The 26,072-nt window shown below is 39.2% G+C and overlaps 1 protein-coding gene across 1 annotated transcript in view; it reads right to left on the bottom strand.

The window, feature by feature from the left end:
- The window catches only part of CDH4 (cadherin 4), a 464,726-nt gene that overhangs the window by 90,735 nt on the left and 347,919 nt on the right, over positions 1-26,072 (bottom strand). Inside the window, exon 9 of the mRNA XM_044659642.1 lies at positions 9,979-10,116. Coding sequence (XP_044515577.1) covers positions 9,979-10,116 — 138 coding nt within the window. The remainder of the gene's footprint in view (positions 1-9,978; positions 10,117-26,072) is intronic.

Raw genomic sequence — 26,072 nt, 5'->3', positions numbered from 1 at the left:
GTGGGAGTTGATTCCTGCACTGAACCTTGAAGGAAGTCAGGTATTGGGGGGGGGATCATCTGTGCAAAGGTGGGGAGTTAGAAGAATGAGAGATGGAATACAATGGAATGGATGGGATATGGCATGGAATGCACAGAGAATAATAATTAGGCCAGGTGGGCTAGATCAAAGCGTATATGGAGGAAAGTAATGTGAAATAAATATGTCTAGAAAGGTTGCTTATTTCCAGATTGTGAAGGGTTAAAAAGCCATATGTAGGAATTTGTATTTTATCCTAGAGGCAAGAAGGAACCATTGGAGCTTTGAAGGGCTGGGAATTCAAAGAAAGATAAATGAGGTGGTGGATAAAAGGAGAGTGGAAAGAACATTGGACCTCAAGAAGGAGCTTATATCATTTTCTGACAGCATGGCACATAGTAGGCATTTAATACATGCTTGTTTTTTTTTAACTCTTACATTCTAACTTATAATTGATACTAAGTATTGGTTCCAAGGCAAAAGAGCAGTAAAGGCCAGGCAATTCGGGTTAAGTGATTTTTCCCAGGGTCACAGTTAGGAAGTGTTTTGAAGTCACATTTGAGTCCAGGATCTCCCATCTCCAGGCCTGACTCTCTATCCAGTGAACCACCCACAAACCCCTTAATACATCCTTGTTTATCTGATTTATTTAGTTTGGTCCCAGAGGGAACCAATGGGGAGAAGCAATAGGTGGAAATTGGAGGGACAGATAAGGCAAAATTTCCTAGCACTAAGAGCTGTCCTAAAATGATATCGGCGGCTTCTTAAAGTAGTGAGTTCTTCATCACTGGAGATCTTTAAGCAGAAGCTGGATGAAAACATGTTAGGGATATGGTAGAAAAGATTTCTATTCAGGTAGAAGTTGGACTACAGGACCTCTGGGGCCACTCCCAAACTTGAGATTCTGGGACCATATAGACAACCTCAAGGATCACTTTTCGTGTCTCTGGCTCTATGTTCATAAATTGGATACCCTGCTCATTTGGAGTTTGGGGGAAGTTTTCTATAGCCTCCACTGGCTGGTCTTTGAGATCTCAGCCCTATGCAGAATGTTGTCAACAAACTGGCTACCGACTAACCACAGTCAAGTTAAAATAACTTTTAATTAACGTTTAAGAATAGGAATCCGATCATGCAAATTCTTCTGCATTTTTTTAAAGTTGTGGCTGATTGTTCTTGATTAAACATGATAAAAATAGATTCAATATATGTGCATGTTGACGTGGCTCTCCTTGGGTTTCCTGTACTGTTCTCCTCCCTCAGACCCTTGCTGTCACCCTCCCTTACTATACATTCTCATTGTCTAGGAGCACGTAAATACCTGTGAGTAGTCTCTGGGGAAGATGGAAGAAACATAAGCTGGTCTACAGTTATTTACAACGTCCCCTATAATTACAAGATGCTGGCATGTGACCTAATCATGGGGAAAATTAATACTTGAGTTAAATCAAATAATCTCCCTGCCTAGAATGAAATTCCTATCCATCTCACATCCCTCCACTCCTATTTGCCTTTCATGTCTGATTGTAATAAGACTGCTCTTATAAATCCTCTCTTGGCCTATATCAATGTGCAATGCTCTATTAAAGCTAGACCTGAGAAGTGCATTACATATTATCCTCTTACCCTTCAAAAGACAGCGCTGCTTTTTCTCTGGGTGTCTTATTTTATGCATATAAGATGGGGATCTGGACTGAGGCTAACTGGGACAGGTGAGGGATAATTTCACTCTCTGTACACATAGGAAAAGCTGTACTAGCTCGTATTTTACCAGGCAGAAAGCTTCCCAAACTTGAATTTCAGATATTTCATATTCCAGTTTTTCTGTGTAGAGGCTTCAGGTTGATATAGGAGTTAATCAGAATAGCACAACAGACAAAAGGTTATCAGGGGACTAACCAATTAACCAACACAGAGAGGAGAAACAATAGTCCCCATTCTTACTGATTTGGAGAGATAAAGCTCCCTGCCTTATACAACTTTTGCAGACTAAATTATTTGGGCAAATCATTCCCCTTTCTATGGGTCTTGTAAAGTTGGGGAGTCAAAAAGAAACTGTTCCTCTTTCTTCACATGACCAATGAAAAAATGTGTGTATATAAATATATATTTATCAATGCATAAACATACACATATATGTGCACACATGTATGTATGTGTGTACATATTTTAAAATTACTTTATTATTGCAAAAAAATGAAGCAAGTCAAAGATTCTAAGGGGCAGAGAAGGATGCTTTCAATTTCAGCAGCCAATGGTACTCCACTGTGCAAAGATATGGAGATGGGAGGTGGAATGTTTTGTATGAATCATTTTACTAGGTATGGATGTGCCACCATCTCTTCTTGGGATTGGAAAACAAATTTTAATCTCCATAAGCACTTCAAGTGACTTTACTACATGATGGAAGCATAGGATCTAGACCTGGAAGGCACTCAAGAAGTTATCTAATTCAATAACATTATTTTACCAATTAGGAAACGAGTCCTGAGAATTTAAATGACTTATTTTGGTCTCTTCTCCCTGTCTCTAATCTCTTCCTTCACCAGTCTAGTCTTGATAGCTGCCAAAGCAGTCTATTAAATCACAGACCTGATCATACTGGTATCCTCCTCAATCTTCAATGGTTCCCTAGTTCTTCTAGGATAAAATAGAAAAAATTTTAACTTGGCATTAAAAACCCTTCTGGAAACTTGCCATTGTTTCTAGTCATTTCATATCACCTCACTTTATATACTTTCCATTTCAATCAAACCAATCCTCACAGCAAAGAAGCCAGTCTCAACCTGTCCTACCCTTCTACTCACCACTCTGCCCTCCATGCTAGGGCTGATCTTTATGCTGGGACGCTCACTTCCTAGAGCAATAGTGGAAGCAGTGATGTCTGAGTTTTTTATAAGCAATAGTGGGGTCAATATGGATATCTGATTGACATTTTGTCTGGGATGTAAATCATGGCTGGAAATGAATCCTTTCTCACCTCTGCCTCTTAGAATCTCTACTTTTGCTTTATTTTTTTTTTGTTAAAAAATATATATATATATTTCACATTATATTAATTTTCAACCATGTCCTTCCCAGAAAGATATCCCCTATAGCAAAGAACAAAAAAGGGAGGAAAACAATACAGAAAATAGATACAATATTTAGCTTTCTTCAAAGCATAGCTCAGATGCCATCTCCTACCTTTCTTGATCCCCATTTTCCCTCTGTCTATCTTGTTAGCATTCCTTCACCCTTTAAAAACACCCCCAAACCCTTACCTTCCATCTTAGAATAAATACTTTGTATTGATGCCAAGCTAGAGGAGCACTAAGGACTGGGCAATGAGGGTTAAGTGACTTGCCCAGGGTAACATGACTAGGAAGTATCTGAAGACAGATCTGAACCCTGTCTCTAGGTCTAAGTCTAGCTCTCAATCCACTGAGCCACCTAGTTGCCCCCTCTTTCTCTCTTAAAAGAATTATATCACTTTATTTCTACTGTGCATTTACTTATATACATGTTTTATAGCCCCTCCACCCTCCCTAGTGGAATGTGAACTCTAGGTCAGAGTCTCTTCATTTTTATCTTGGTATTCTCAAAACCTTGCACAGTGCCTGGCACATAGTAGGTATTTAATGCATATCTTGGGAACTGAACCACTCAAGGTCACACAGGTAGTAAGTCACAAAGTTAGGATGAAAACCAAGTTCTATGACTTAAAGTTTTCATAATATTTTCAATGGGAAGCCAATAGAATACAGTGTTACAGTAGAGCCAAATGTGTATTCAGGACATAGCTGTGTATAACCTGTCCTCCCACATTAAGAAAGATTGACCTGACAGCAGTCTATCAGATGCTTATTTTTTGATAGGAGGAAAAATAATTTATTCTCCAAAATGTGACCCATCTGTCCCTCCTATTTTTCTTTTTATTATAGCTGAAAAGCTATCCATCCAGAAAAAGTGATTTCCCCCATCATTATGGCAACTTTAATTTACTTATCAATAGGTCCTCTCTACCCATAAGTAACTGGATTGGTTCAACCATTACTTCTAGGGAAAGCATTATTCATCTTACATTACAGATGGAGGAGGGGGGAGAGAGCAAGCATTTATTAAGTGCCTACTATGTGCCAAGCATTGCACTAAGTATTTTACAAAAAGCATCTCCAAGATCCTCACAATAATCTTGTAAGGTACATGCTGTTATGCTCCCTATTTAACAACTGAGGAAATTGAGGGAGATCTCATTTAAGTAATTTGCTCAGGGTCAGGCTACTAATAAATGTCTGAGATAAAACTTGAACTCGGGTCTTCCTGCCTCCAGGCCAGGTTATCTATTTACTGTACCATCTACTAAGTTCTGAAATTGGTCCATTGAAGTCTCATCAAGAAGCAAGTGATGTTTTTTTTGTTTGTTTGTTTTTAGTAACAAAGGAACTAGAAACAAAGTTGGTAATCATAGATTGGGGAATATTTAAACAAATTCCAGTATATGAATACAATGGAATATTTCTGCTCTGAAAGAATTTATTAATATAAAGAATGAAGAGAAGCATAGGAAGATTTTTATGAACTGATACAAAGGGAAGTAGGCAGAACCTAGAAAACAATATAAATGGAACTACAACAATATAAATGGAAGAATAATAGCAGCAAAGTGATCAAAACTGGACGCTGCAAAATCTTAGTTGTCATTCTAAAGAAGAAATATGAATTTTCTATTTTTCCATCAGTGGTTCTATTGAGTTTGAACTCCTAGGAACTTCATGCCTTCCCTGAGGATAAGCTGATCACCTGAAATCTCATCACCATGCAATTAGCTTTTGATATTTGAGGCCTCTCTCCTTCATTGAAAGGCTGAAAGGCAGAGCAAAAAAATTCTTCCAAAGCCCTTCTGTATAGAATGCTGGATCTTTCCAGGTACAACTATCTATTTTCCATCAGTAATTCAGCTTGGTTTTAATACTGCCTCAGTGTTAGCTTCCTTCACTTATTGTCTTACCTCATTAGATTGTAAGCTCCGGTGAGAGCTTTCTTGTTTTATATTCTTACCTCTTAGCACAATGCCTGGAACATAGAGCTTAATAAATGTTTATTGAACTGAATTAAATTGAAAAGGAGCCTTCGAAAACACTATCTATTGGACATTTTGGGAGATATATTTATTAATTCATCTGTATGCCCCCCCCCTTTTTATATTTTTATGATAAAGGATGGTTTTCTGGGAGGAGAGGGAGAATGATTCATTGGGAAATATAAGTGTCATAAAAACAAAGGATGTCAATGAAAATTTATTGGAAAAAAAGAGAGAGTGTGCTGGAGTAAGAAATAGCCATCACTATCTTTTCTCCTAGATTTTTTGCTCAGGTTTGGTATTTCTCAGGATCTCTTTCTGATTTTATTATCTTTAATTTCTTCTTCAGTCCTGCTCCTGATGTCTTTCTCTGCTAAAACCAGAGTGATGAAAACCTTCCTGGTAAGGCCTCGACATGGATGTGATCACTAAAATGATTGAGAAGCCATCATTGCCCTAGAGACAGGTCTGGTATCTCAGAAAGAGAAGCAGATTCATTTCTTTCTTACCAATGACAATCTCCCATCCTCTCCAGCCTGCTATAATCTTTCTTTCTTACTTCCTGCTGGGCTAGAACATTCTCCTTGGGGGTGAGAAGCCTGACAGTGAAATCAGGGAAAGTCAGCAAGGGCCAAGAGTTGGGGATGGGAAGGGGGAAGGGGCTATCTGCAGGGAGCCCAAAGAATTCCCCCTTTGAATGACAAGGAATTAAGAACCCCTGAAGGGGATGAGTTGGTGTGCTTCACCAAGGGAAAAAAATCCTCATTTCCTCTCCTGCTGTCCTGGCAACTTGCCAAGTGTAGCCTCTTTTTACAATTAGCTGGATGCCTCTGTTTTGCTTTTGTATCTGAAATGTGGATTTTGAATGCAGATGGCATGTTTTGATTCCACGAAATGGCCTTTGTTCTTGAATCAACACACTTTAACCTCAAAAACTCAATGAGTTTCAGTGCAGTGCCAGTTTGTTTTTTTATTTATTTTTTTTCTGGGCCATTTCCCAGGGCATAAAAATGCATTTCAGGCCCAAAGGAGGCCAAGAAGTAGAAAGTGCAGAAATCCTGTTCAGCTCTGTCTCATTATTTAAAGTGAATTAACAAGCGGAAACTTTTTACCTGTGCCAGTCATGGGGAAAAGGCCCAGATGGGATTTCTATACTTGCTTGAGATGAGATTCTATTGCCCCATGGAATAAATTAGAGGGGTCACTTTCCAGAAGGTCCTAGAATAATAGCCCTTGTAAGTCCCCCACTATTTAAGTTATACCTGCAGGAATCTCATCTTCAAGGAGTCAACCCAGCTTGCCCTTTCAGCTTTTTCCCCCATTAGAAAAAAAAGTGAATGAAAAAACAAGTCTTCAAGTGGGGGGAAGATCAACATTTTCCAAACCATTTAACGTGATTCTCTGGCTGATTCCACTTTCATGAGTCTGAGCAAGCTCAGCCTGATAAGCATCTCAGAGCTTGCCTTGCAAAAGGTTGGTCCTCATCCATCTCTCCTCCCACTCTTGAAAGCCTCAGGTTCTGGAGCCAGGACGACAGTCCTCTCAGCCTGCCACCATTTCGGTGGGGTCCAGTAGTGGGCTAACTCCAGAGGAATCTCAGGGCTCCGCAACTGGATGATCCACCCTTTTCCCACTAGATGGCATCCCTTTTTCACTAAAATGCTAACAGGAGACGATGGTGGTTATCACAAAGCATAGAGTGATTGGTTCACATCTGGGGCTTCAGTGATATCCTTGCCCTCTGTAAGTCATGTCCAGTTTTTGGGTTCTGCATAGGACACATTTTCCATATATCACATGTAGAACCTAATGTTTTTGTTTGGGGAAGGGCCCCTACTAAGAAATAGAGATTAAAGTTTCAAGGAAATGTGGAGTATTAGAAAAAGAAAAGAGAGAAAACTCACTGGCAAAGATTCAGAGAATCTAAGGTCAAGGCCCAGATCCTATGTTTATTAGTTAGTCAGGCAATAAACATCTGTTAAGAACTTACTAAGTGCCAAGCACTCTGCTGAGTACTGGGGATACAGAAAGAGGCAAAAGACAGACCCTGTCCTCAAGGAGCTCATAATTTAATAAGGGGGACAAAAGGAAAACACGTGTATAGATAAGCTATAGACAGGATAAATTGGAAATAATTAACCGAGAGAAGGCACGAGAATGAAGAGGGGGCTGGGAAAGGCTTCCTGTAGAGGATGAGATTTAAGGTGGGATATGAAGGAAGCCATGGAAGCAAGGAGGAAAAGATGAAGAAGGAGAGCATTATATGACCTTGGGCAACTCCACTTACCTCTTTGAACCTTAGTCTCTTCATCTGAAAAATGGGGATAATAATATATGTACTACCTGGCTCACAGGACTGTCCTGAGAAACATACTATATAAACTTGAAATATGAACTGTCATTATTCCTCCTTCTTTTCTTGGCATCCCCCGATATCGGCAAATTCATGAAGAACTCTTGAAAAAGTTAATTTGAATTGTCTGAAGCTATTGACAGAGCAAAGATTTAAGCCTAGCTCTCCAGATTTCTGTTAGTGAACCTTCCACAGAACCATACAGAAAATACCATATCTGGGCAGAAAATGGTCTGGGGTGGTTTGGGATCTTAGTAATGCCACTAGAATTAGAGATAACTCGGGGCACTGAATGCTTCTGTGTGGGCAGACTTCTGACCACACTTATTGGTCGCTTGTAATATGTTTGTAAGAACTCTCTACGAGCATTTTTTGGGTGTCTTCTTCTTTATTTGTTACTACTCCATCATGGCCCTTTTTCTTTTATGAAAGAACACAAAAATCCCACGTTCCCTGGGCATCGCTTCAGGAAGCAATTTCCCTCCTCCCTCCCTCCTTTCTCCTCAGTTCCCCAGATCATAGACTCTTTGAGGATAGGGAGTGAGAAGATCCATTTTCAAATGCTTGGTCGATTGCAGCCTACATGACCTTGTGCACTTGATCTCATTGGCTCAACATTTGTGAAACGAAGAGGTCAGTTTAGATGGCCTCTAAGATCTCTTCAAACTCTAAATATATAATTCTCTAATCATTTTTGTCTCTCCTTACAGTGCTTAGCACAAAACTGATACATGGAAGGTACCAAAGCAAAACTTATTGAAATGGATGGATATCTGGCTCTTGAATCAGAAGACCTTGGTTTGAATTCTGGGTCTGCCAATTTTAACCTAGGTGACTCTGAATTAATTACATGATACAATGAAAAGGGCACTAGTTTTGGAGTCAGAAGACTTGGGTTCAAATGAAATTCCTGTGACCCTGGGCTAATTGCAACACTTCTTTCCTCATCTATAAAATGAGGAGTTTAACCTTTGAGCTCAAATCTAGGGCTATTTAACTTCTCTGACACTCAGTTTCTCCAACTGTAAAATGACGGGATTAGACAAGACTTCTTGTAGAATGTAAACTCCTTATGGGAAGGGGCTACTTCATTCTTATTTTTGTATCTCCAGTGTCTAATACATAGAAAGCATTTGATAAATTACTTGTGAGTCAAATGATTGATTGTAGTTTTAAATCTCTGATCCTAAAGATCTTTGTGTCCCTTAATCCAAGCCTTTGATTTACTCTACATAGAGCTGCTAACCATAGAATGTTAACTCTTACAGAGCATTTAGGTCAGACTCCTACTTTTATAGGAGGGAAATTCAAACAGAAAAGTTAAGTGACTTTTTAAAAGTCATACAGCTAGCAAGTAGGATGTCGACATCCAGGTTTCTTGTAGTCCACACAAATAACTAGTACAGCGTGGAGCACATAGTAGGCACTTAATAAATGTTTATTGATTGACTGACTGCTACTCTGTATTTTGTATATTGCATATATCTGCTTTGTCAATTATTCCTTAATGTAGCTAACTCTCCATTAACCATGACCATGGGGCAGAAACTTGAGCGAAATCTGTTAAATATTCAAGACGATTTTATCTCTTCTTTCTCTTTTATGTCTACCTTTTTCCATTTTCCAGAACTGCTAAAAACTCCAGAACTAGAGAGAGCTAAGAGTTTCCCTCTGCCTCCTACCCATTGATAGCTATGTTAGAGCTGGGCAAGCCAAAAGACAGATCCTAAGAGGGGAAGAGAGTAAGAGAAGAAGGTGAAAAAGGAAAATGATGACACTCATAAATTAGTGGAAGGCTTCTGGTCATGACATCTATAAGAAATTTTCTTTATAGCTAGTCTGACTCCTCCAGGTCCCGGGCAAGAGGTCAGGGTAAGGGGCAGAGAAGCAAGTGAAAACATGGTCTTCTAGATCAAGGGGTGGCAGACTCTGAAGGTTAAAGAAACTAGACAGTGGGTATCTGCCCCTTGCAGTCTTTCTTAGCCAGTCATTAGAGGACAAACCCTGGAGAGGCTACTCCCTTCCTAAGGTTACGTGTATAACATTCAACTGCTCCAAATTGCCCACAGTCTATCCCTAAGCACAAGCACAGGACAGCCACACACAGTTGATAAACATCGGTGAGAGATCCTCATGGCTCCAGCAAACCAAACATCAGCACTCACACTATTTATGCTTCTGAAATAGTATCCAAGCCACTCTGTCCCAGGAACAACTCGGGTCTCCAGCTATCCTTCATGCATGACAAACGCCACTAGGTTGACTAGCAATCCTAGCAAAGCGTTCGATCCGCCTCGCCCCAATCACACTGTCTCCTCAGCGCAGCCTCCTGCTCCCCTCCACACTGCAGAGGTACTGGTGGCCCTGGAGTTTTGCTGGTTCATGAATCATTCTCCTTTCTTGCTCCAAGTCTTTGTTATACTGTTATCTATCAAGTCCCTTCTATCTGCCAAACAGGGAAACAGAGACAAGCCATACCCAACGTCCATGAATAACAAACACAGAGCTCGTCCATGCATCACTGAGCTGATGGATTGGTACTTACAGTGCTCGTGGTGAATTCGGGTGGGTTGTCATTCACATCTGTCACCGTAATGATGGCTGTCGCAGTGTTTGAGAGGCCGTAGTTAAGGTTTCCTTCCATATCTGTGGCCTGAACGATGACTGTGTATTGCTGAACTTTCTAGAAAGAAAGGGGGGAGGGATTCAGTCAGTACAACTTGCTTTGTTTCTTGGCGTTGAGCTTTCACTACGATAAATATTCTATGGAATCGGACTCATTAAAGGCACTTGTTGTAAATGCAGAGTTTGGCCTGGAAGTCTGGAGATTTTCACTGAGCCTCTCACTTATTTCCTGAAGGATTCATTCATTCATTAGGGAGGGGAAAAGAAGGGAATAAGCATTTATGTGGTGCCTACTATGTGCCAGGCACCGTGCTAAGTTCTTTACAAATATTATCTCATCTGATCAGTCACATTGGGTAAGATCATGGTAAAGGAGGTTCAGTGAGAAGTGTACACTTAAGTATATTCAAACCAGGACAGAATAACAAAATGGTCTGGCTACTGAGTAGTGAATACCAAGGGACTCAGAATTTGTGTTCTCTCTGGAAAAACCTCAGCAACTTAGTGTGTTCTGGGAGGAAATCAGCAGAGTGAGGTAGAAAATCCATAGTCATTATCCTGGAAATTCTTTCAGAGAAATCTTTGGTATTTAAGCCTGTTCAAATCCAGCCCACGTCAGAAATAGAAAAGAAAATAGAACCCCCAAACAAAAAACCCCAAGCCCCAAAACATCAAGCTGCCCCCTTTTCTTTGCAGGTGCAAGGAGCCAAGTACAATTTCTGTTTGAAAACTTTGTCCTGAAGGAGCAGTTAACATGCAGACGCAGGTGTGATTTTTAAAAAGCAAATAAACCTTGATGGAATGAATTGCATTTTATTAGGCATTGAAGAATTCTTACCTTTCCTCTACTTCTAACCCTCACTGGGAGTCCATTAAGAGTGAATTTCCATCTCACCTCAAAAGATCTAGCCTTTTCCACATATCCTTTCTGGACTAACAGTTGAAAAATGAGTCTGGTCAACCCTCAACAGGCGCTCATAATGAACCAAAGGGGTGAATTTTTCTGTAGCTCTAAAGAACTAAGGTGTCTTCTAAATAAAATCACCTGCATACCAATATACTTTTCCTTATCCTTTCTTCTTCCAAGAAGTTTTTAATAGAGAAGTTTAGGATTTGGGAAAGAATAACTCCAGGTTGGTTCTGTCAAAGGACAGAACTTTCCCCTGCTTTGGAAATATCTCTCAGTGAATAACAGTCCTGTGTCAGAAACACAGACCTGGATCCTCTAAGAAATTAGGGGACTGGGGTACTTACCAACCAATTTAACCTTCTACCATACCTATGAAGTTGCTAAATAATACTGGCCTCAATAAATATCTGGGCTTAGAGGGCCCTGAGCTAGGCACTAGGGAGAGAAAGCTACATCTTGCAGAGTCACTATTTCTGCCTTCAAGGATCTTAGTGTCTCTAGGAAGGGGCTTGCCTACCACTCCTTTTCATATTCATTGTGTCTGCCCTCAGTGATATCTATTATGAACTTATCCTCATAAACTCCATCTGTTAAAATCTTTCCTTCCTCCCTGCCTCCTTTCCTCCCTTCCTCCTTCCCTTCATTTTCCCTCCCTCCCTCCATTTTCCTTCCCTCCTTCCCTCCCTCCCTCTCTCCCTTCCTTTCTTTCTTCTTGCCTTCCTTCCTTCCTTCCTTCCTTCCTTCCTTCCTTCCTTCCTTCCTTCCTTCCTTCCTTCCTTCCTTCCTTCCTTCCTTCCTTCCTGCCTTCCTATCATTCTACTTGCTTTTTTGCCTTTTAAAAAAATAAATTTTAGTGATGTCTTTTGTTTTCACCTAAATTGTTTCTGGATATTTCCCCAGGCACACATAAACCCTTCTTTTTATATGCATAATTAACTAACACTGCATTCTTGTCTAACAGTGTATACAATATTCCACACCTACAGTCTTCTACTTAATGAAAGGAGGGAGATACTTCCTTCTTGCTTCTTTAGGGTCAAAATTGGTCATTATAAGTATAATACATTACAATATTTGACTTAATTCTAGTTTTTAAAAAGTTGCATTATTATAGTCTTTGTGTAAATTGTTTTCCTAGTTTTGCATACATTACTCTGAATCAGTTGAAACAAGCCTTCCTAGTTTTCTTATGATTGCTCACATTTGTTTTCTCTTATGATGTAATAACATTTACATTAAAATACCACAATTCTCAATTATTCCATCTACACACTTTCCTGTTTTTTTTTTTTTTACTATTACAAACAGTGTTGCTATGTTGCTTTAAAAGGCAGCTTGTTGCACAGTGTATAGAGCCCTTAATATGAAATGAGGAAGACCTGAATCCAAATCTGATTTCAGAGACTTCCTAGCTATGTGACCCCAGGCAAGTCACTTGACTCTATTAGCTTCAGTTTCTTCATCTATAAAATGAGCTAGAGAAGAAAATGAGAAATCATTCCCATATCTTTGCCAAGAAAACCCAAAATGAAGTCAGAAAGAATTGAACAACACTAAGCAACAAAGTTGTGCTGGGTGAAGAACTAGACTCAGTCAGGAAATCTGGGTTCAAGTCCTAGCTCTGCCTCAGTGGGGAAGAGGGTAGAGTGATGGATCTGATGTCAGGAAGACCTGAGTTCAAATCCAGTCTTAGATACATTCTCACTGTGTAACCTGGGTAACTTACATCTCCCATGGCTAGAATCTTCTTCCTCAACTATGTCTCTCAGAATCCTTGACTTCCTTTAGAAATCAGCTCAGGTATCACCATATCCATGAAGCCTTTCCTGGTTTCCCCCCAGTGTTCTTCCTTCAATTCAACTTGTATTATGGTGACAACAGAAAGACTTCAAGGTCAGCATTCTCTCTACCATGCTGCCTTTGATATAGGAAGCATATAAATCGTACATTTACTAGCTCTGTAACTCTAGGCAAGTCACTTAATTTCTCTGTTTTATTTTCCTCACTTTTAAAATGAAGGATGAATCCAATGGCCCCTAAAATCACTTGAAGTTTTAATTCTATGATCTTGTAATTTTTCCAATAGATTATAAACTCCTTGAAGGCAGGGACTTTTGGGTATTTGGCTTTGTGTCCATAATGTCTACCATAGTGCACAAAGTAGATGCTAAATATATCTTTTTTGATTGATTAATCAACATACTGAGCACACAGGGACCTAGACAGGATGCTCAATAAAAAATGTAGTTACTAATGGAATACTATTGTGCCATAAGAAATGAAGGACAAGATAATTTCAGAAAAATCTGGAAATACTTATATGAAGTGAGGCAAAGTGAAGTGAATAGGACCAGTAGAATATTATATACACTAAGAGAAATTTTGTAAGATGATCATCTGTGAAGGACTAAACTATTATTAGCATTACAAAGATACAAGATTACTCCAAGGGACTCATGATGAAAAATATGATCCATAGCCATAGAAGGAACTGTTTGAAGCATACCATTTTTCACTTACTTTCCTTTCATGATTTTTTCTTCTGTATGTGATATATGTCTTCTTTCATAGCATGAGGAATATGGAAATATGTATTGTATAACAGCACTAATATAACCTATATCAGATTATTTACTATCTAAAGGAGAAGTGAGGGGAAGGAAGAAAGAAAGGAGAGAAGGAGAGAACCTAGATCACAAAGTGTTAGAACTACATGTAATTGAAAAAAGAATTAAAAAAAAAAAGATTTAGTTACTGATTTTGTTTGCAGTATTCATAGAAATAAGGGAAATCTGGAATCAGTGGTGTGTTCTGTACCAATCAAGAGGTCTTTGGACCAAATGACTAAAAATTCTGACACAGATAAAGTATAATCAATGATCAATCTAGCTCCCTTACTAAGGCAACGTGTACAGCTTTTAATTGTTCAAAGAAAAAGGATACTGGATTCTAAGAAGGCCATGGAGATCATAAGATTTAAAGTCAGAAGGGACCTTCGAAATCATATAGTCCAAACTGTTTCATTTTCCATATGAAGAGAGGTTAAGTGATAACAAGGTTAAATAGGAGGTAATCAGTAAGGTCAGGATATGAACCCAGCTCCTCTGACTTTGAATCCAGAGTTCTCTTTACTATACTGTATTTCCTAGATTGTTTATAGTCACTTGTGTTTCTTCTTTCATGTTCTACTTCTCTGGATGCCACATTGATCATCGTTCTTTTGAGAATGAGAAAGGAAACACATTTTATGCTTGGATGGCTTCTACTGCTTGTCCCTTCAAAGCAGAACTCCAAAGACCTTACTAGATCTAATTAGCTCTGGAAACTGCTTTCCAGACTTTTCCAACTGTAGGATGAACTTTCAATAGTGCTAGGCTAGAGATACTCAAACTAAAGACCAGTCCCAACTCTGCCTCTCCATCTCTCCATATTGTATTGACAAATAACTACATGTGTAGAAGGATAAATTAGTCTCTTTTGTCTCTCAATGATCTGCTTCTGGACAATCTAACTTAAAGACAGGGAGTGACTGCAAAGTGTGCTGGCCTGGCCTTATTAGAGGATCATTAAATTTTATTGTTACAAAGGACCTTAAAGGACATTTACTCCATGTTCCTCATATTGCAGATGATGAAATTGAAGCCCAGAAAGAGGAATGACATATCCAAGGTAACTGAGTCAATTAATAGGAGATGCAGAATTAGAATCTTACTCCCTTGTCAGTGTGCTGATGGTAGGAGTTCCATGACCTTGACACAGGCTTCAATACTTTGTCAAATCTCTGAGCTCTTCAATAGGTTCTTTTTCAAATACCACAGATAGTAACTGTGGTGCAGGGATTTTGCATTACAATATTGGCCTAGGCATACCTGTCAGTTATCAGAATGGAATGTTGGCATGGCATGTGCCATGTGCCAGGTGCCAACTGGCAGTTGGGCTGTGACTATAAAAAGCCCCTGAAAACCCAACCCTGGGTTCTGATTTCCCCTAACCTCACCCAGACAACTTGCTACCCCTGACCTTCCCCCTGGGGCCCCGGGTGGTGAAGGGAGAAGGGTGGTGGATCATGGGTAGGAACTTAGGATAGGCTAGCCTAGTGGTTAGGACCATCTTCAAGATCAACCCAACAATATCTTTTGTGTAGCTAGAGGTTCAAATAATATCTGACCAGAGACTATTTACCTCTGGCTGAGGCCAGCCAGCCCTCAGCCTGCCAAGACCTTCTAGGTCCTTTGCTAGCACCAGTCAGTTGCCCATAGCGACAGCTTAATAACACCTAAGCCCTCTTACCTTGGTTTTCCCTTCCCTAGTTTCAAATAAATCCCTTATCCTTAATCTGAGAATCCTGTGATTATTCCAACACCATCAAGGCTAAGGAGACTAGGGAGAGGAGAGAATACTGAGTAGTTGGAGTTACTGTGGAGGTTGAATCTGAGCCTCCATTGTTTGCCAGGAAGTTAAGGTCTCCATCTTCCTGCTGGGTTCTGCTCTCATCCAATAGGAAGGCAGTTACCTCAGCAGGGAGGGGCCACCTCACCTAACATCTTAAAGGAGCCTACAGCTAGCAGTGAAGATACACCGGGCACCAAGCTAACAGGGCTTGAATTTATTCTTATACCAAATTCATTCCCAGCTGAGGCTGCTCACCTTTGTCATCAACTAACTCCAATCTCCTGCTAGACTGGTTACTGGCTCCCAGGCCCCTAGTGACTCCTTTACCATCTTATTCATCATAACATAACTCAGTCATATGGTTTCAGTCAAATTTAATTCCAATCCAGTCATGGCTCTGCAATTTTTACCACATTCTCCCTCAAATCATCCATTGGAGGGCCCACTAAAAACAGTAAGGGACTGCCTTTAATTCCTTCGATATTGTATGGATACCAATGGGTTTATCCATCAATTACTCTTTTTTTTATGGGTACTTTTGAGGAAATAGGTCAGGGCTCAGAAGGTATTGTCATAGATGCATCTGTTAATGACTATAACATACAATCATCATCGTCCAAGGATGTTTTCTGTATCTGAGACTTTGAGCGCCTCGTTTCACAGCTCAATGCCTGAGACTTTTCTCTGGAATCCACATGACTTAGAAGAACCCAAATACAGAGATATACAGGAAATCACTCAAGTATCATGGATGCCCAGAACCAAGTCTTCTGCAGCAACAACGTCTGTCTGGGGTCTCCGGTTCTTCCCTAGTTGGCAATACACACAACACCATACTCACAGGATAAGTGCTAGTTTATACTAGACAGGCCCTAGTTTTCCCCAAAGATGGTTTTATAGGCTGCCCACAGGTAGTCCTCCTCTCAGTGGGAGAGCGACTAATACCCTCATGAGGGTGATTGGCAACTGCTGCTTTCCCACTCTCACAGTTCAGCTCTCCTGCCTCCCTCATCAAGGCAACATCGTGTCCCTTTGACCATATCACACTGCTTCTATGAGACATCTCTCAATGTTTTCCTTGGCTGGGACCCTTATCTGGATAACCCGGCATTTTCCCTCATCACGTGCCGGCTCCTGAGGGTTTGTGGGAGCACCGACTCCTGGGATCCCATTATCAGCTTTCTGGGATGCTACCCCATACTAGCTCCTCATCATGTTATACTAATTATCCCTTTAAGAGGGCTCTCTGGAGACAGGTGTCAGGTGACTAGTGAAGGAGCAAGAAAAATCTCCCACTATAGCTCACCTAATGAATTATTCTTGTGATGAGATTAATTAACTAGAGAGATAGGAAGTGTGGCAATCAAGATTCCTGGAAGGGTTAGGGGTGATGAGAAGTGTGTAGGGATGAACAGAACGACTGAGGGTACAATGCATTAGTGAGTGCAATGGCTCAAGTGAAAAACTTCATCCAAACAAGTAGGCAAAGCCACAGGTAAATCTAGGCTACATAAATAAATTCTCAGATTCATATAACTATTTGCCTGGACCTAGACCCACTATTCCATTTTCCCACAAACTTTTACATATATTCTTTTTTTGATCCTCAATACAATTTAATTTGAACTAGTAATATGAATATCATTCAATATATTTATTCGAGCATATCGAGGAAACTGAGACCCACAGAGGTTGTATAAATTGCCTGTGGTCATAAGATAACTTAGTAGGAGAAATGGAGTAAGAAGACAGGTATACTGAATTTATAACATACTTCATTTTGTACCAACCAGAGAAAGTTATTGCTAATCAATCATTGATGCTGACATTAATTAACGCCCCCCCCCAAACCATTATGATCACTTCAGACAAAGAGTGGACATTATCTGCTTATTATTAAAAAATGGATTTATTTTAGCTTGGTATATAGGGAGACATTAAGAAATAGTTAAAAGCTTAAACTACTATCTATAGTCATTATGTGAACAGTAATTTGGTCTATCCAATGGGGAAAAATGTTCTTTTGAGGCACTGAAGTTTCAGGACCCAAGAAAAGTAAGATGTTCCTTTGTTTCCATCCACAGAAAGGCTAATAAGGGAGCACCTCTGATTCCCAGTTCTCCTGTACCCTTTGCCATTTTCTCTTTCTTCTTTCTATAGCCACTGTATCTGGAGGTCATGGCTCACAGCTTTTTCCATTGAAGTGCTAGGAGACCACAGGGGTTGCTCACAGCTCCAGCCTTCTCTGCCTCTGGTTGGGGACACGGCAAAGGCGGGTTTGGGTTTGTGACAACACCAATTGCCAGACTTGTGACCTTGTCATGCAGACTTGAATATGAACTCTCAGCATTTCAGGCAGCCTCTGGGGAAGGGCCTGTTTCATCTATGTGACACACTCACACTCATGCTGTGTGTACCAGGTGTAGCCATGTCAGCTCTCTTCCAGTTTTAGCTGACTTCGGTCTATGGATCACTCATGGCAAATGCCCTCCCCTTACGGAAAATTTCCAGAGAAAAATCAGATCTACTGGCAGAAGATCCAGAGCCCAACTTTGAAAGCATCTCTTTTCATTTTCCTCCTCACTTTATCTTATTTTGCTCAAAATGGATTTTCTCCTTTTAGTTGTTGTTATGAGACATCCACTACGAGGAAATGCCATGTATTACCAGTATTTGGTAAAGAAGACTAGGTAGGGAAACATTAGTTATATGAAATATGCATATATATTTTAATGTTCTAGCAATGAGAAAAAGATACTTTGCTATTCAATTCAATTCAACAAGCACTTCAATAGGAAGGACTTATGCTCGGGACTGTGGCAAACGGCAAAGAGAAATAAAATAGTCTTTCCTTAAAGACTCTTGTAGGCTATAAGAGGAGATAAAATGCAAATGAATAATTGTAATAGAAAATAAGGTATAAAATGTGCTGTGAGTTTAGAGGATGGATAGATCACTTCTAGCTGGGGCAAATCAGAGAATACTTCGTTGGAGAGGGAGCATCTCACTGAAACCTTGAGGGATGGGAAGTATTACATTATGCAAAAATGGCAATAAAGTTGGGGCAAGACTTGAGCTGAGAAGATATTCTAGACATAGGGGATTGCATGGACAAATGAACCAGGGCAGCAAAATGTGAGATATGCTCAGGGGATGGTGGGTAATCCAGTTTTTCTGGGAATATGTAAATATGTAAATAAAATTTAGAACAAGTCAGTATAGAGCCTTAAGAAATGTGTATCTTTTGGGGCAAACAATGGGGGGGCATTCAAGGATGAAGAGTAAGGGGTGATGTAATCACATTCCACTATGAAAAAATAAAGTTGGGAAGGAGAACTGGATTTAGAATTACAGGCTATTCAGTCGTGTGAGTTGTTAACATAATACTTATTGATTGTTAGTATAAATACTTCTTTAAGATTCCATATGGCAAAATAAAAAGAATACAAAACCTAGAGACAGTTAGGTCTGGATTCAACTCCTAGCTCCATGAATGACTAGCTGTAGGTTATTGGATAAGTCATTAACTTCTTATAGAAGTGGAAATTTTGTACCTTTTGAACTATGTTCCCCAGAATTCCTCTCATCTCCCAGCATCCTTTTCCCTGTGCCCCCATGGTTGTGTCTTCGCATTGTTTATATAGTTCCGGAACACCTCTCTCTTTCTCTCTTTTCTCATGACGGGGGCTGGGTTAGCTAGTTTTTTAAAATTTAATTATTATTATTAATAAACTTTATAAAATATAATACTATTATTATATATTGATTTTAATCTTTACATTCTTTTACCATCAACTTCTTCATATATAAAATGTGAAGAATAATACTTGTCCTAATTAACCCTTCACATTCAGTTTTTGTCAAGAATACTAAATTGGGGGCCAGCTGGGTAGCTCAGTAGATTGAGAGCCAGGCCTAGAGATGGGAGGTCCTGGGTTCAAATCTGGCCTGAGACACTTCCCAGCCATGTGACCCTGGGCAAGTCACTTGACCCCCATTGCCTACCCTTACCACTCTTCTGCCTTGGAGCCAATACATAGTATTGACTCCTAGATGGAAGGTAAGAGTTTTAAAAAAAAGAATACTAAATTGCTATAGAATTATAATTTATTGTTCTTATTTATATTTTAATAGAGGTTTTCTGGAAATAATATCTAGAAAGTAGTAGTAGAATGAGATATCCAAAGAAAACTAAGACTACTAGAATTCGAATTTTAAAAATGTTGTTTGAATCACAAAATCATACATTTAGGACTGGCAATGACCTTAAAGATTCAGGAATTCTTAGCTTTTTTTTTTTGTGTCACGGTCTGCTTTGGTGGTGTGATAATGCCTTCTCAGATCCCCTCTCAGAATAATGTTTTTCAATGAAAAAATAAAATATGTAGAAGCACAAAGAAAGCCAATTATGGCCTCAGAAACATTCTACCCAGGTGACCCTGGGCAAGTCACTTAACCCCAATTGCCTATTTCTTATACCTTCTGCCTAGGAACCAATATTTAGTATTGATTTTAAGACAGACGGTAAGGGTTTTTAAAAAAACCAAAGGAAGCCAATTACATTGAAGTAATTATCAAAATAATTTTTTAAAAAGCTCATAGACCTCAGATTAAGAACCTTTGTTTGTCTAACTCTTTCATTTCACATATGAGGGAACTGAGATTCAGAGAGGAAATGACTTGGGTAGGGTAACACAATTGGAGCTCAGAAAACGTATCCATTTATTTCCCAGTACAGCTTTCTTTCTACTCTGTCGTACTGCATCCCCAAATAGTCAATCAGTCAATTAGTAACTATTGTAGGTTGTACACTTTATAGCAAACTAGTCAGAATGATTTTTAGGTCTGTAAGAATTTTGGTTTCTTTCATATCAATCTAGGTGAAAAGTTTCCTTCTTTTGCTTCAGATGCAACTGTTCTGACAAAACTATGACTAAAAAAAAAAATGGCTGTCAAACAGGCTATGACATAAAGCTTAGCCAGGATCCAAAGCACTGGCACTAATATTAAGTAAAAGGTCCATAAGACTCAGTCATAATGAATGACTTTGCTACCCTCCTAAGCCTCAACTTCCCCATCTGTAAATAGAAGGAGTTGAATTAAGTATCCTTTAAGGATCTTTCCTTTGACATTCTATGAATCTGTAAGTTTCTAAAATTACAGATCAAATTTCTTTTTGTTTAAGTTGGTCCTTAAAAAAAGCTATTTAATAGAATTTATTCCCAGATATCTCAGTCCTTCCTATCCTCCCTGAACCATAGAAGGCCTACCCGACAAAATTATATGCCTAGATAGTGCCTTTTGTATTTTTATTTTTCAGTTCATTCTCTGGAGGTGGATATTCACAAGTTATTCTTCAAATATTAATTCTAAGTTGCATATAATGTTCTCTTGGTTCCATTTTGTTTCATCCTTCATTACTTCATGTAGTTTTAAAAAATTTAACCTGCTCGTTGTTTCTTAAGGCACAGGAATATTCCATCATCATCATATACCACAATTTGTCCAGTCATTCCCCAATTGATGGACATTCCCTCAATTTCTGGTTCTTTGTCACCACAAAGAGAGCTACTCTAAATATCTTGGAACATATAGGTTTTTTTTCCTTTCCCCCTGGTCTTGGGAAATAGACTCAGCAATGGTATTGCTGGGTCTGAGAGCATACTCAGACCCAGGTTTATAACTCTCTGTGTATAATTCCAAATTGCCCTCCAAAATGGTCAAGCCATTTTACAGTTTCACCAACAGTGTATTATTGTCCCCATTTCCCCACATCCCCTCCAACATTTGTCTTTTATCAATTTAATAGGTGAGATGGTATCTCAGAATTGTTTTAATTTGCATTTCCTTAATCAGTAGTGATTTAGAGCATTTTTTCTCATACCTATGGCTTTGGTGTCTTCATCCAGAAATGATCTCTTCCTATCTTTTGCCCATTTATCATTTGGGAGATGTCGCTTATTCTTATAAATTTGACAAAATTGTCTCTATATTTGAGAAACCATCTATTTGAGAAACCATCTATGATATTTTCTCCCCAATTTTCTGTCTTCTTTCTAATCTCACATATCTTAGTTTTATTTTTACAGAAACTTTAAAATTCAATGGAATAAAAATTATTCTTTTTACATCTCACAATGCTCTTCATTTCTTGTTTACTCATAAATTCTTTTCTTCATAAACCTGATGGGTAATGTTCCCCGTTTTAATTTGCTTATATCTCCTTTTATGTCTAGATCATATACCCATTTTGATCTTATTTTAGCGAAAGGTATAAGATATTGGTCTATACCTCATTTCTGCCAAACTACTTTCCAATTGTCCCAGCAATTTTTACCAAATAGTGAGTTCTTATCCCCAAAACTTGGATTTATACTTTTGTCAAATGCAAGGTTACTATAATATTTTATTACTGTTTCTTGTATGTCTGTTCTGTTCTACTGATCTACCTTCCTATTGCTTAGCCAGTACCAGATAGCTTTGATAATTACCAAGTTTCTATTTATGATCCCTCCTCCCATAATCACTTCTCTCATGCTCAGAGTCAATCTTTTAAACTACAAATCAGTGTTGGGAAAGACTTCCTCAAAAGATATATGGCTACTTTTAATAGGAGCAGGGGCAGACTTGTTTATTGACCAAGTGGAAAAGCTGGTTATTGGAAGGCAATCAGTGGGCAGGCACTGTGGGTTTCTCTTCTTTGATTAGGGAATAAATAAGGAGGAAAATAGAAAACCGCAGAGACTGAATCCAAGCTGTAGGACTTGGGAATCTTAATGGTTTTCCTGCCAAATATTTCAGTATTCCTAGGTGTCATGATATTCTGGTCCATATGTAGAAACATTCTTATTTATATGGGGGCTGCCTATCCTGCAGAATCATTTCATTTCATTTCATTTCATTTCATTTCATTTCATTTCATTTCAAGAGGGAGTCTAGTTTTAAAAGCTTGAACTTACTATGATAGCTATGTGAACCTTTACAAACCAATGAACTTTTCTAGGCTTTCCTTATTTGTGAAATAAAAAGGATCAAATGATCTCTGAGGTCCCTTGCAACTTGAGATCTGTGATTTAGGAATTTAGTTCTGCTGCTAACTAGTTATATGACCTCAGACAAGTCATTTAAGCTTTCTGAATTTTCCTTATCTGGAAGAGAATTATAATTCTTGTTCAATCTTCTACCTTCAAGTAATGTTGTAAGGAAAATGCTTCATGAAATCCAAAGTTCTATGGATTCACAAGTTTGCTCACCTTTAATAATCTCTAACAGTTCTTTCCAGTCTGTGTTGTGATGTATGTAATTTGAAGATCAGACTACACGTGTGGAGGATGGCAATTCCCACCTCACTCCCAGAAAGCCCCAGGAGAGCCTGGAGTGAAGAACTTATTGCTGGGAGGAAAGAAATCATTGTTGGTCCTGAGGTCTTTGGGCTTCTCCACAGATTCCATGGCGCGGTCAGAAATCTACTGCCCCTGGCAACATCCCTACCCCCAACCCATCATTTAACATCCTCTAATTATTTGCAGTTAATTGGTTATCAGGCTTCTCTGCATCAAACATGCTGATTACTATGCTATCCAGACTGTAATTGAACTTGGACAGACCTCTTTACAACTGTGCTCTACTAGGCAATTATCTGAGTTGGAGAATAAAAGGAGAAGTACTATGCTTAGTAAACTAAAAATATTCATAGACTAGAAATGGGGCATTCATTTCCTAGGAATGTGGGAACAGATCACCCAATTCAATTTCATCAGTATTCAAGTATGTCCTGTGTACTTGGCCATGAGCTAGGTATGACAAGGTCTGTAGTTTATTATGCCATTTTCTTTCAGTCATGTCCAAGTCTTTGTGAACCCATTTGGAGTTTTCTTGGCACATACCAGAGTTAATTGCCTTTTATTTCTCCAGTTCATTTTACAGATGAAGAAACTGAGGTAAAAAGAGTTAAGTGACTTGTCTATAGACACACATGTAGTAAGTGTCTGAGGCCAGATTTGAACTCAGGTCTTCTTGATCCAGGCCCAGAACTTGATACTGTGCCACTTGGCTGTGCTAGGCATGACAGGATATATGTTACCTAACTGATTTAATTAACTGAGTTATTGCCTGGAAGAAGGAGGAGGAACAGTTGTCATAGAGCAAATACAAAGCCAAGAAAGGATATGACTTGGCCACAATTTCAGAGTGACAGCTATTAACTAACAAGTTGAATGAAATCCTGAAAGGCATGAGCCTTCATCCTCCTCAATTTTGTAAGACTAACATTTATATAGCACTTACTATGTGCCAGTCATTTGCTAAGCACTTTCCATATATTTCACTTGATCCTGAGGGAAGGAAATTGTTTAGGGGACCTTGATTATGAGGACAGAGTTGAAGCCAGTGATGACCTATGGAACTAAAGATGGCACACAGAGTGCTCTCTCTTGGCATGTGAGCTCCCTCCCCCCTCCCACAATTTTGTTACCAGAAAGGTGGAGGGACTTGGGAGGAGCTGCTTTTCTTCCCCCTCTCCATGCTCTTGATGACATTTTACTACATCACCTGCCCACCAGCCCAATGGGATCACTTCCTCCCTCCCCTGTCTGGGGTAAGTGGGGCTGGGGAGGCAACATGTGAGTGTGGGAGGGGCAGAGCACTCAGTCTGGGGGGGGTGGGAGTGGGGCCCGACACTCCATCTATCTCTAAAAGGTTCGCTGTCAATGGTCTAAGTCCTGGCACCCCCTGGCATCAGTGTGAGAATCAACAATTAAGGTGGGTGACAATGTGGCAGAGCGAGTGTCACCTTAGGCATCCCTAGTGAAGGGTTATGAGCCAGTGGAATGTCACCACACCAGCATGACATGTTGTAGTGAATGGGCTGGGAGAGACTTTTAAACCCAGGTGGGGAGCATGCTGGGTCTCTCTTTTGACTTTCACCTTTGAAGACACGAACTCACTGGGCTGGCACTGGATAAGGAATAGCACCGCACGGAGGTGACCATACTGAGCTGAAATCTGGGACCTGATCTTTCCTTAAAGAAAATCAGTCTCTCTCTCTCTCTCTCTCTCTCTCTCTCTCCTGTTGTTGTCTTCTCTTCTCTTCTCTTCTCTTCTCTTCTTTTTTCTTCTCTTCTCTTCTCTCTCTCTCTCAATCTCTCTCTTCTGTTGTCTTCTCTTCTCTCTCTCTCTCTCTCTCTCTCTCTCATTTTATTAATAAATGCTAATAACTCTGGCCATATTACCCTTTTATTTGTTACAATTCTTACAACAACTGTGGGAGATCAGTATTATTATTATCTCCGTTTTACAGATGAAGAAACTGAGGCAAATGTAGTTAAGTTACTTGCCCATGGTCACACAGCTATTAAGGATCTGAGGCCATATTTGAACTCAGGTCCTTTCAAATTCAGGGCTGAGGCTCTATGTATGGTGCCATGAAGCCCCTCCATGTGTTCCCTACCTGGATGTCTCAGTAACTTTGGTATTTCAAACTCCAGTCCGCTCCCCCTAGGAGAGAATTTGGGGTGCTATTTTTGTTCTTTTGTCCTTGATTTATCTTATAAAAGACAATGAATGTAAACCAGTTAATCAGTATGGGGTGGGGAGCATGTAAAATGGGTGCTCATTAAAATGAACATTAGAAAGCTCAGCTCTTTAGGGTTATCCTGAGAATCATAAGGTAAGAAGTAGTCAGCTGCCCTCTGTGGGTGCCAGTGCATTAATGGGAATGAAAATTGGGGGAGAGGATTATGTTCACAGTGAGAAACTCTGCTGAAACTATGAGAAACTATGTGAAATTGAAATGATTTTAAATGAAAACATTTAATGCATAAGGGAAATAAGGGAAGTGAGAGCTTAGTGGTACCATCCCATCATTAGAGTGCAAGACTTGGAGTCAGGAAAGCTGAGGTCGAATCTGTCTTCAGATGCTTAGGAGGTATGTGACCTTGGTCAAGTCACTTAACCTATGCTTGCCTTGGTATCCTCATCTGTAAAATGAGGAAATAACATCTATCTCCCAGGGTTATTGTGAGGATCAAATGAAATACTACACGTAAAGTCCATAGTAGATAGTAGGCACTATCCAAATGTTAACTATTATAATTATCATTAACTGAAAACTATCTGAAACAAACAATTTTGACAAGGTTCTGATATCAACATTATTATACAACTAATAGAATTATATAAAACTGAAAGCCATTTCTCAATAGACAATTGAGTAAAGGATGTGAATAGACAGCTATCCAAAGAATGGCAAATTCTTAACCACTATATGAAAAAATCCTTTAAATCATCAACAATAAAAAGTCAACTTGAAAACAATCCTGAGGTTTCAACTCACACCCAGAAAATTTACAAAGATGACCAAAGATGGAAATGGTTAATGTTGGAGGGATTGTGGAAAAACAGGCACTCTAATGCATTGTTGAAGAAGGTATGAATTGGTACGGCTATGCTGGAAAGCAATTTGAAATTATAGGAATAAAGTGACCAAAATATTCATATCCTTTGACTCAGAGATTTCACTGACTGGACAGTATGCCCCTAGGAATTTAATGACACAAAGAAGAGTCAGCCAAGACCCTAAATTATTTTTAACAGCATTGTTTTTGTTAAAGAAAAAAAAACTGGAAAAATGTAGATGCTCACACATTAGAGAATGTCTAAATTATTACATGTGAATATAATAGAATATTACTGTGCTTAAGAAGTTATGAACA

The sequence above is a fragment of the Gracilinanus agilis genome, chromosome 2, assembly GCF_016433145.1.
Source record: "Gracilinanus agilis isolate LMUSP501 chromosome 2, AgileGrace, whole genome shotgun sequence".
In the NCBI taxonomy this organism is placed as follows: domain Eukaryota; kingdom Metazoa; phylum Chordata; class Mammalia; order Didelphimorphia; family Didelphidae; genus Gracilinanus; species Gracilinanus agilis.
This window is presented reverse-complemented; position numbering and strand designations above follow the sequence as displayed.